At 38.3% G+C, this 12,074-nt stretch overlaps 1 protein-coding gene across 4 annotated transcripts in view; it reads left to right on the top strand.

Moving 5' to 3' along the window:
• The window catches only part of enox2 (ecto-NOX disulfide-thiol exchanger 2), a 197,918-nt gene extending 186,072 nt beyond the window's left edge, over window positions 1-11,846 (top strand). For all 4 annotated transcript variants that reach the window (XM_028008665.1, XM_028008664.1, XM_028008666.1 and 1 more), the window contains 4 exons: window positions 1,004-1,060; window positions 2,817-2,922; window positions 5,329-5,414; window positions 10,013-11,846. In XM_028008665.1, coding sequence (XP_027864466.1) covers window positions 1,004-1,060; window positions 2,817-2,922; window positions 5,329-5,414; window positions 10,013-10,144 — 381 coding nt within the window. In that variant the 3' untranslated portion in view covers window positions 10,145-11,846. The remainder of the gene's footprint in view (window positions 1-1,003; window positions 1,061-2,816; window positions 2,923-5,328; window positions 5,415-10,012) is intronic.
• Window positions 11,847-12,074: the final 228 nt, after the last annotated feature.

Below are 12,074 nucleotides of genomic sequence, written 5' to 3'. Positions count from 1 at the left end.
AGACACTGTAGGACGATTTGTCATGTTGAGGATATTTCTTTACGGCCTCAATTCTCTTTCATCGGTGCAGTGTCCCTGCTGTCCCCAAGCTGTCATCACACATTACTCCTGCGACTCGACTGCAGGTCATTGCGGAGATTAACCTTCTTATTATTACGATCAAAACAAACTTTTTCATCAGTTTTTATCACATTTTACTGCTGCTATTGACAGTTTCGTGTTTGATTTATCTGTTGGTTTTTTCGTTCTAATTAGATGAGCACTTCATACACTTTTTGATTTAATTCCGTCGAGTTGAACGGCTCCAGTCCCACACATTGAAGGATGTCGCTTTTAAGCTATCTGTCTCTTTACTTTGAGGTAAACTTTTTAGTTCTGATTCTTTATGTAAATCAGGGCGTAACAGATATGCATAAATGAATTTCCCAAAAGATTGAGGTAGAAACTTGCAGCGTTGCACTGCTAATAAAATTTACGTGGCTACTTCCACATCATGAGATCATTTGATCACCAGTGCGAAAGGAATCAGTGTTTGTGGATTTTTCTGTGGAACGTAACTTTAAATTATTCATAGAAATCCCATCTATTCACTAATCTATTTTTATAGAACTTTTCTAAAATATTAGAAAGAAAATGCAGCTTGGGGAATTGAAACAGCTATAGACACTGCACTATTGGCTGGTGTTTTTTAAAGCAGCCAATCCAGGACTCTATGTTAGATAACTACTGGTCAGGTAATTTGATGTCGAATAATTTGGTTGGATTTCTTAGAGGGCAGCCATTCAGGAAAATCTGGACACAAACTGTTGTATGTTCATCAGATGATTCATTTCTTCCCGCTTTGACTCAGATTAGTTAAATGTCTCCATATGGGGTCCAGTGATTCAGCTTTACTTGTTTGTTTGAAATCCAAAATTTTTCTGGACTGTATTTTCATAGTAAACAATGCTTGATTGGGTACGGCAGAACTCTTCATTGCTGTGTCGTTCCTCATGTGCTGCAGCTGGAGATGTCAAACCCGGGCGATGGAGGCAAAGATGACGGCAACAACAAGACGGTTGTGAGTGGAAAACTTAAAACCCTTCCTACCCATTATGATTTTCATTCCTCATTTTTTATGTTTGTCATCTTTCTCCTTATCTCCTTTTCCTTCCCTTCCTCCACTGACATAACAGATCATTGTAGCCTAAAGAGGCTTAACATCCTGTAACTACATTTGTCATTGAATTAATCACCCAAACTCAGCCGAGATTGGAAATAAAGCAGCCGTAAACACTAAAATGCCTTGCACATGTGTATTCGTCTACACTCCCACACACTGGTGTATCCAAACGGGGTGTGATGAATAGATTAAAAACTGCAAATGGCCACCAGGCATCCCACAGCATGAGTGGAAACATTACACACAGTAATATGTTGGACAATAAAAACTCCTCTGTCTTTTCTCTGCCACCTGTCAGAGATCTGGAGCAAACTGTTTAATCATTTACCGTCTAAGTCTCTTCCCTCTGCCTCTGTTTGCTTCCTTAAAGCTCATCTCATTTTGTGACGTTGTGTGTGTAGGGGTGTGTGTGTGTGTGTTTGACAAGTATCACTTTGTTAGAAAAATAGCTGATGTCTGAATTTCCTTCTGAGCTTCACCCGTAACCGATTTATTGTTTCTCAGGATTGATATGGTGAAACCTTCTGATGTTTTCATATATTTATCACAGACATGAATACATTAAACTTTTAAAGACACATTTCTTTCTCTTTTTTTCAGGCTGAAATTATTAGACATCAAAAAATCAAGAAGTGGGTGCACAAGTTTGAATTTATTATGATTTCATTAATCAGATGTATTTGATTTATAAATGTAAACATAAATTCTCCATATGTTTAGACTAAACTTGAATTTTAGGGCAACAATTCCAAAATGAATGTTTGGGACAACAAACTCAGCCCATCACCCAGTAAAAGCTACCTAAACCACAGTGAAACATGGAGGTGGCAGTATCATAATGTGGGATTATTTTATTTGGATTCTCCTGGATTTTCTTTCTGGAGCGAATGTATAGAAGAATTGTTACAAATACATTTCAATTTTGGCCAAAATTGTGAAGTGTTTGCTTGTAAGATAAAAATTAAGTCATGTTTAATTTCTCAGCATCGGTGTGAGTCCAGTTATGCATCCAGATCAGATGAAAAGTGGTTTCACAACAAGAAAATTAAAGTTTTGGAATGGTATAGCCAGAGTCCAGAAATTGGATAGAAAATCTATGATCCTGAAGAGGGCAGCAGACAACTGACTACATTACAATCTCATAGATTACAAGAACCTTTACGAGTTGGAATGAACATATTTTGTCAAATTAAGTTGTGGTACGCTGTCCAAGAGGACAAAATGGTAAAAGTGACTCATGATTTAGTTTAAGGGCGAATAATCTTGTGCATGGTGGTTAGATTTTCTATTTTGCTTGAATTGTATATTATAAATATTTGATTATATGTGGAAAATGTTTAGAAATGATATTGGGGAATTATTGCTATAGAACATAAACTTGGCTCTTCAGTACCACTATTTATGTTTATTTGATTATTTCAATGTGTGGATAAGAAAAAATATAGTTAACTTGTGCACCACCCTTAAAAATACTTCCTTAAATAAAACATGGGAAATTCAATACATCTGATATTTATGATGACTGAATGTAAACTGCAGCTAGCTGCTTATTTCCATATGATTCTTAAGCCCTAATCCTATTTTAATTTGTTTACATCAGCGACTAATGCCTGATTTATTCATGGGTTCTCTTTGTGTGTTTTCATGTTTGCAGGAAGCCACACTTTCAGCAGTGGTGTCCTGCAGTCAGGAGAAAAGAGGTCCCACAGAGAAAAACTCAACAAGTCCCATTCACTCGGAGAGGGAAGCCCTGCTAGTCGGTAAGCTGCCGCCACTTTCGCATCAATGTCTTCATTCAGGCTCAATGTTCTGTGCAAACTGAAGCTCTGTGGGCTTTTTTTCACTCTCATTATTTTACAGAGTCTTGTTTAAGCAGATTCACTTTATTAACTCCTTCAGTTGACAAAACACATCTCAACATTAAGGTTACTTATTCATCTATTCTTTTTCTCTGAAGAAAAAAACACTAAGACTGCTTTCAGTTTAGCTGGAACTTATTAAATTAATACGTATTGGGACTATTATCATTGTAAGCTTTCCTATAATAGAGATTATTATCGAATAATACTTCCATGCCCAGTTGTCTGTCCTGTGACTTTTGTTGAGCAAATGCTTCTCTTTGTTCCACTCAGTTTAATCATCTCTAATCGATAGAGTGTCACTCTGATGGTCATTATTTCATCATGCTTGTTTATTTGCTCAAAAAAATCTATCTATTAGTTAATGGAAGGTCAGTTAGTAAATGTTTTGCTGTGCCCCCAAATCTATAAAGTCTGCTTTTCACAAAGCAGACTGTTTGTAAAAAGCTAGTGTCTTTTTACAAACACTGAGTAAAAAGACATTAGCTGCGTTTTTAATATGATTTTCTGCAGAACTTTGTTATAAAATTTGGTCTGATTTAACTTCAAACAGTGAGAAAAAAAGTCCTGCAACTAGCTAAGTATTTCATTGATGCTTTTCACCTGGATCTGTGCATCCCTTAAGCTTTTCCGAAACACACACAATGGAATGGTTTAGATCAACATATGTTCATGGATTGCAAAGGCATATTCAAAATCCACACCTAAATTCAATTAAGCGTTTACAACAAGAATTAAAAATTGATATTCACAGATTCTCCCTGTCTAATCTGACTGAGTTTGAGTTATTTTGAAAAGAAGAACGGTCAATATTTGTCACATTGTAGCAGTGGAAAGCTGCTAGAGACATACTCTGAAAGACCTGCAGCTTTTTCTGATAAGTATTGGCTCAGGGGAGCTGTGCACATTTTTGTTTCACTTCACAATTAGGCAGTTTTGTGTCTGGGTCTAAATTCCCAAATAAAGGTGATTGACAGTCCATTAAAATATCTTCTGATGTTTCACTGGCAGCCCTTGTAGCTTAGTTTAACTCTGACATACAGAAGTGACTGTGACACATTAGACAGATGCGTGGCTTCCTAATTAAGTTCATTAAATTAATTGAGCCGTGCGCAGATCAAGGACAAGTAGAATTAACAGCCACTGTCTAAACACATTTGTAAATTAGATATTTACATGTATTATTGTTAATAAGGCAATTTGTGGAGGAAAATTGAGCTATGAGGGAAAATAAAAACAAGCAGTGGGGAATAAAAACTTTGTTTATGCCTTTCAGAGAACATGCATTATCACCGCTTCACATTCCTACCACAACACAAGTGTTAAAGTTTTGTATTTGAAATAATTCTTGTCTCTGCTGCAGGCTTTGTTGTATTTCTATAGTTGACAGAAAGCGTGGTGTCAGAGTGTAAGCTGCAGATGCTGCTCAACGCCTGGTTGAGTTTTCAGACTACAGGAACTGAAGGACAAAAACAAGGAGGAACACCTGCAGTTTCTGTTAATTTATGAAAAAGGAAAGCAAGAATTACTCATATTTAAATGCACCAACTTGAAGGGAAGATAAATCCCAGCATACAGCACACACAAACTGGAAGCTTTGTACAGTTGGAGAACATTTTTCTTTATTGGCTTTTTCATGGCATACATGCAGAGTAAAGGGTTTTTTTTTTGTTTTTGTTTTTGGTTTTTCCAGTGGGTAAATTCAGGCGAATAAATCAGAGATTTGGACTTGTTGTTCTATCTGAGTTCCCCATTAAACTCCCATTCAGCTGAGCAGCTCCAGACAAGCGCGTTGTTTGTGCTCGAGTATTGATTGACCTCCTGCAGGTGACAAAAATGAAGTCTTGGTGCAGCATTTTGCCTCTTTAAAGCTTCAAGCGACGGTTGTGTTTTTGCTCAGCCAGAAGCTGTGCGTATTGAAATGTGCTGCAGCTACGTCGGTGGTTAGTGAGCGCAGACAGAGAGCTGGCTCTCCTCTGGTCTTCCTCTGTGAGCTGATGGCAGATGGTTTGTTTGTGCTGGGGGAGAGTGTGGCTTTGATCAGAGACAACAGCATCAAAGGCATCATTAAACTCTCTTTCTAATCTGGAGCGACAACATACAAGAGGCTTTTAACAGTAATGGGACTCTGGGAAGAAGTCGCTTAAAGCAGCTCCTCCACTGAGCCCAAGGAGACGGCGAAGAGTGGAGAAAAAAAGAAAAAAACACGGTTGCTCCAAACGTCCTCTGGTAGTTTGTCAATGTTTAATGGTTGAGTGAAGCTGGAAGTTAAGAGCTTTGCATGACTTATTATTTTTCTCTCCTCAGGGATCATCTCAACGTTCCTGCACGTCCACCCATTTGGAGCCAGCATCGAGTACATCTGTTCCTACCTCCAGCGTTTGGACACCAAGGTAACGCTTTGAATCAAAGCTTCCACTGAGGAGCGCTGGAACACTGCTGCCCTTTGGTATAAATCTAGATTACATGCATTTATACAGACAGCGTGTTGGTCTGCCCTGCTGGGCTGACATATGGGCTTGGATATTCACTCTAACTTAATCCAAGCAGACCTCCCTAATGCTTTTTGCAGGCTGTTCCACAGAGGTGGATGGATTTACCAAAAGTTCCCTGAAACAAAATCACTTTAAAGGACAGTTTGACGTCCTCACAGATGCCCTCACTTGGCCCCCCGCTAGGAGGTAAATGAGGGGACGACAAAAAAATAGCATACGGCATTAAATATTTAGTCCTTCATTGAGAAATGTTCCTATGTTGATGTGATTTTTTTCTGTAAATTAAAGGATTTAATCACACTCAACAACACTGAGCTAATTTTACAGAAGATATTAACAAAAAATCATTTTGTTAAAGTTAGAACACCCTTAAGAGTTGATGCTTTAAACAATTTAGTGGAAATAACTTCAGTGAGATGTTTCTTGTGGCCATCTGCAATCTAATGAAGGTCTGCCCCATTCCTCACTCTCTCCTGCATGTGCAGTCAGCTTCAAATCACCCCAAAGCATCTTAGGATCAAGATCTGGGCTTTGACTAGGCCCGGAACATTCCCTTTCCTAATTCTCCACCAGTGCTTTGGTGGGTTTACTGGTGTTTCATGGGTCATTGTCGATGATGTCTGGTTCAAATATTTCATCATTAGACTCATTTCCTCACAGAGAATTATTCCAGATGTCCTGATCTCCATATACGTTCTCTCTGCTTTCTTAGAGTGTTTATTACTTACTTCTTACTACTTATCATATTTCACAAATGTTTTTAAGTTAGATAAATACACAGTGTCCTATTATTCCCCACATAGCTATATATAATATATAATTAACTCGCCTCAGAATAAAAACTCTAATGATGAGAATGAACTATTAAGGCTTTTTCGAACTGTAAGAAAATGTAATTCTTATTGCTTATAAAATCTTAAATTGGTATCAGATTTTCCTGATGTTAAGTTCTGTGAAAATATTAAAACTAACTGTGAGCTTGTAGTAAAAAGATGCTGTAGTAATGAATTAGTAGAAATTTGAAGAAATCCTCAGAGCAAAGGAAATCTTACAACTAGTCAGACACAAACCTGTTGTTAACTGATTTAAGTCATTTAGAATAATTAATTCTGAAAATTCATAATGGTTTACTATCTGAAAAGCAAATGTCTTCACTTTTACAAGAAACAGTTGCTGAAGTTGTTTTCTCAGCCAAACAACCTGTTTCATTACAGTAAAGTTACGGCTGCTGAAATAATCCTCCTGATTCTCAGGATAATTATCAAACTTGTTCAGGACCTGAGAAATCACAGGAATGTACCTTCTCTGATGCCGTAGCATAAATGTCAGCTTGATGCAAAATCAAAAAGTTTACTCCACTTAGGTGGATTTGGAGTCACAGCTGATCAGGCTGATTGAGACTCAACAAACATAACTGAACTGTAAAACGGCAACAAACCATAAGGTTTCTTCAGAAAATGCAAACGTTTAATATCTGCTGATATAGCGTTGTAGCTCACTTATGTGAGGATTTTCATTTTTACATGATTTAAATGGTTAAAATCATCATAAACAATCATCAGTCTGGATGTTATACCTCCACTGCTGAGGATTTATTTACTTTTCTACAATCTGGCAGCAATATGACTGCAGCTGAAGCTGTTGTTACTACACAGAACCTCAATTCAACAAAAATCTGCAACTTTAATAACTTTTTTTGATGTGTACAGCCTGTTCCACATCTGGCTTTAATAAATATTATTTATGTAATTAGAAGCCTCTTAAAGATGGTGAATATTAACATAAAATAATTAAGGGTAGGCATTTACAGCTCTGTAAAAAAAAAAAAAAGAGTGCTTGCCTCCATGGAGCCAAACTTTAATGAAATGTTTACAGTCGTCTGGATCAGTATTTCTCCAGGCATTCTGAAAGTCTTTCAAAGTATTTCTTTAAACTTTTTTTTAACCAGCACCTGAACTTTTTTTTTTTCTTGAAGCAACTTGACTTATATTTTTCTCAAAGGGAAAATGGGTTTTCAGCAAGTCAGTCAAATCCTGACATTCATAACACAAGTTATATTAAGTTGAACAATCCACCAACTTCCTGTTTTCTGATACTTTGATTGCACCAACCAGAGCCAGGACAGCTCCTCATAATAAATAAGTATTGAGTTAAGGCCCTCTTGGATTTAGCAGAGAAGTAGTAAACACATTTTATTTCAACTTGTTTAATTTAAGAAGTATAAAAGATAAGTTCTGTTTCTTAAAAGTCATGCTGTTTAGATACTGCTTAAGCTTAAAATTTGTTCTTTTGTTCTTATTATACCCACTTGTAATATTTTTATTTGTTTTAATTTATATTTTGGTAAATATTAAACTTCACTTTGTAATGGTCAGGCAAGAAAAGTTCAATCCCTGGTCAAAGGACCAATCCCTGAATCTGCACACACCCACTATTTAAATCTATTCTGAGCAGCAAGAACAGAAAATGGCTCACCCTTTGTTCCAAACCGCTTGTTGTTTAGGTTTAAAATGGAGGTACTTACGACTGCTGTTGAGTGAAAGTCTATATAGTTGTGGTTATAATTCACTGTTAACTGAATGCAATAAACTTTATTTATAACAGATGGAGATTGTAAGTTGTACTTCACATTTTCCATTTGCAGTCAATTTGTCAGTAAAAGTTTCTCCCTGAAAGACAAAAACAAATCCTGTCTGTCTTAATTTTGCACCATTCTTTTGTTTTAGTTGTTGGTTGTATAAAATCAGTGCAACGGTTAAAAATGACCTATAAGCCTTTTGCTTTTAAATGATTGTGTTTAACTTGAATTAAATCCCAAATACTTTTTGTTCTGTACTTTTAGAGTAATTTACCTTTGGAGAACTTTAATAATATTTAACACTTTTACATCTTGACATCTCTCCCTTGTTGTGGGATTTCTCCTCATGCCATACTATATTAAAACCGATCCATCAGTCTGTCACTGGAAGCCGAGCACCATCTCAGTTTCTGACATTCGTTTTTGATGAAGTGCAACCACATCGTCTCATCTTTCTGATGAGGCATTTCACTCCCATTATGACTCCTCTTTGGCACCAAGATTGAAGCTTTCAAATCACCACCTTTTAGCGTCACCTCCAAAGAGTAGGACTAGCATTAGTCTCCATCTGTGTCGACAAAAGTATTATTTACCTCATCACTTAGATATTCAATTTGTCATCTTTAGAAACTTTTTCTTGCCTACTAAAGAAGTTGTTCTTATTTGTATATTTTCATCACCAGCTTGACTCATTCTCACGTATAAAGTGAGTGTGACAGTCCTCTCGTGCGTTTTTTATTATTATTATTATTCCTCTATTTTATGTTCATGTGTTGGCTTGTGCGCCCGCCCACGCTTTTCTCTCTGCGTGCGTCTGATTTCTTTTTTTTTTCTTGTGCATCTGTTGTTCCCACGCTGACTCTCCGCCACACACACCGTGCAGCCCACAGAGTTTTGTCAATATCCTTGGCTAGACTCCCCAACTACAAGCTCAGTCCTCTACGCTTATCTACTGGCTCCACACACACCACTTCATTGTAAAATGACAATCTTTTTTGCATGGCGGACCTTTATGTGTCACAGTATGAACACTCAGAGATTAATTCAAAACACCGCAGGTTGATCGTAGATCCTGAAATTGTTCATTTCGACGTGATCATGTGGGATTTCAATTGGCCGGCTGATCCTCACCCCACTCACGTCAGAGGATGGTTTATAAGAGCTGATGTGGTGGAGTCAGAGAAGAAAGCGTGTTCGTAGGAGCTGCTCAATGGATGACACATAAAGGTCAAAAGTTTTATTTTACAGTAGTTTAATCATTTTCTCGACAGAAAATGATTCTATGTGATACATTTAGAGGGTTTTCTGAAAACACAGTGGCGTCATCACACTACTAAAACGTCAAAACTGATAATAACAAAAATACTTGATCACAGCAAAATTTTTTGAGGGATCTTTTTTTTTGCTCTAGTTAAGAGCAAAATATATGATAAGTTACAAAAAAAATAGGAAACACTTCAGCGCCTGTTTATAAAATATGATTTAAAAATGTCACTTCCTTGTTTGGTTAAACAGTGGACAAGCTAATAACTTTACACATCTTACACAGTTATTAGCACCAATGTTAATAACTTTCCAGTAATATTTTTTTATGTTATAAACATGGCCCTTCCTGTACTGCACCATTGCTGATAAAGGAGATTTACTGACCTTTTTAAGCTGCTCTCTAACATTAGTGTAACTTACTGTTAGCATATAGCACTAGCACAGCTAGCATGTGGCATCCTTCGACATCTTATTTCTTGTCCTTTTGCCTCAGAGAAAAAGCACCTCTCAACACTGTTGTGTTTGTCTTGTTGACTAAAAAGTCAACACTCTATACGTATGAATAATCCTCTTCTTTTCATAACTTTTGCCACCTCTTAATGGGTCTTCTATCCCATTAGAGACATGTGAACCTGTCGTCTTCTGTCTGCAGATTAACCCCAGTGAGGTGGAGGCTCTTCTTTCCCGGCTGCCCTGCACCTTCAGGCAGGAGCTGACTGGCGTTGGAGCGAGTTTGGAGAAACGCTGGAACTTCTGCGGCTTTGAGGGCATAAAGAGCACTTAGGCTCCACAGGTGACACTTCTGCGGCTTCGAGAAGACGACAGGCAACACAGACTTTGTAGCAATGTGAAAGATACAGTATCTAGCTCACAAGTATCAAAGACTCGGTACTGAACCCCGACTGTACAAGGGACACAGAGGACTGATCTCAGATCAAGCGGGAATGTTACATGAGCACTTCAGGGACTGTGTAGGTGGCAGAGACTTTAAACATCATCGCTGTTGAGACCAAGCACCCATGATGGAGTCCTCAGAAGCTTGATCTCCGAGTTCCTGTGCATCTGCAAAATATTTTTAGACATAATGACTCCCTGGGAGTCACAGAGGAGCACCAGTTTCTACCGTCACTGGATCATCACGTAGTTTTGCCCACAGGAGCAGAGTGCGGTGTGTTTGGAGCCGACACGTGACTCTGTATGGTATCAGGTCTACAGGGCTAATCCAGGAGGAGATGAGGGTGTGTCCTCCCAACCCGTCGACCTCCTTCTCTTCTCTTTTTGCTGTTGCCGGTTTGTAACATAGATCAAAAACGAATATATTTCTTCATTTTCTGTAAAGGCTGTCAGCAGTTGCATAGACTCATTTGTTGTAATACACTGTAAATGCTTGGATGATATTTTTGAATATAAAAGACATTTGAATATAAAGAAAATAGCAAAGTGTCTGTATTTTTGTGCATCTGGCTAGCAGGTAGAGGGGTTTGTGTGACTGATATGCACAAGACAAGTAGGCTACCTCTAGGTTTGTGCTCATTCTTGCTTGAAGAGCTGTGTTTTTTCTCGTTTCCTTCATCTATCAGGAGCTGTACTCAGAGCTGGGTTTAGAAGCTTACATAAGGGCATTTGTGTCTTTCAGAAGCCAATTAAGCCCGTCTGTCAGCCTGGCGAAAGGCAGAACGTTTGCATCACACTTAAGTGGGAAGCACACCTAGGGGATTGTGTTAATGATGTTTAATTGGAGAGGCAGTTGGTGTGTGTGCTTTCTGGCACCGAGTGAACGGCAAACTGTATTGTTTGTGTACTGTGCCTGCATCCTTGTATTAAATGGTACTGCAGAGTTTCACGGAGTGAGGGAAGTCGTCTTCTGCACTTCCTGCAGATAGAGAGCTCACCAGCACCAGGACCGGAGGTTCCCCCCTCACTGAAAACCCAGTCGAGCATTCTTAATGCGCCGCCACTGGGCCGTGGGGCGGCACGCTCTCTTCCCCGATTGCTCTGAGAAACAAAGATTTATTATAATGTGTGAGTTGCTCTCATTTAGCCTCTTCAGACTCCTGCAGTCACTGCTTTTGAAAAATTAGCGCCTCTGCATACTATTCTTCTAGCTCAATGTAATGTTTTAAAAAGAAGGCCTTAACTTGCCATTTGGACAAGCTATTATTTAATTGTTTAGGATGCCCATTGGCTAGACTTTACACCCAGCTGCTCTTCCTGGTGTCCATCATTAAAAACACACAACATAGAGTAAAAATCGTTCAATGGTAGATGACAGATTTAACATGCATATCAGTAAATTTAGCCATTCCAGTTAAAAGTATGTTGCTCCTAGAAACCTTTTCAGCTACTTTTGTAACTTTGCGTGAACATTGCATCATGTTATAATGTTATTCCCTTATCAAAAACATACCTGCAGTGCTGCCTTGATTTTTTCATGCATGTTTGAGAAATTTTTTCTTTTGTCACGGCAATCATTCAGGTGTGCACAACGCCTGGTTGGACCTAGCACCGCCTTCGAGGACGCAGCTCCTTCTCACAGCTGCAGTTTCAGCTCCTCCTACCAGCAGCAATGAGCAAACATCTTGTGGAACTACCAATTACTAAACGTTGTTAAAGGGTGAATAGAGGAGTGATGTGATGAATTCCTGAAGGTGGAGTTTTAGAAAGAGCAGGAGCTCTTAAAGAGACAGAGGCCCAATTTCCAGGCATTAAATTAC

Source organism: Xiphophorus couchianus, chromosome 23, assembly GCF_001444195.1.
Source record: "Xiphophorus couchianus chromosome 23, X_couchianus-1.0, whole genome shotgun sequence".
Classification (NCBI taxonomy): Eukaryota; Metazoa; Chordata; class Actinopteri; order Cyprinodontiformes; family Poeciliidae; genus Xiphophorus; species Xiphophorus couchianus.
The sequence above is the reverse complement of the archived record's forward strand: the minus strand, read 5'-3'. Positions and strand labels throughout refer to the sequence as shown.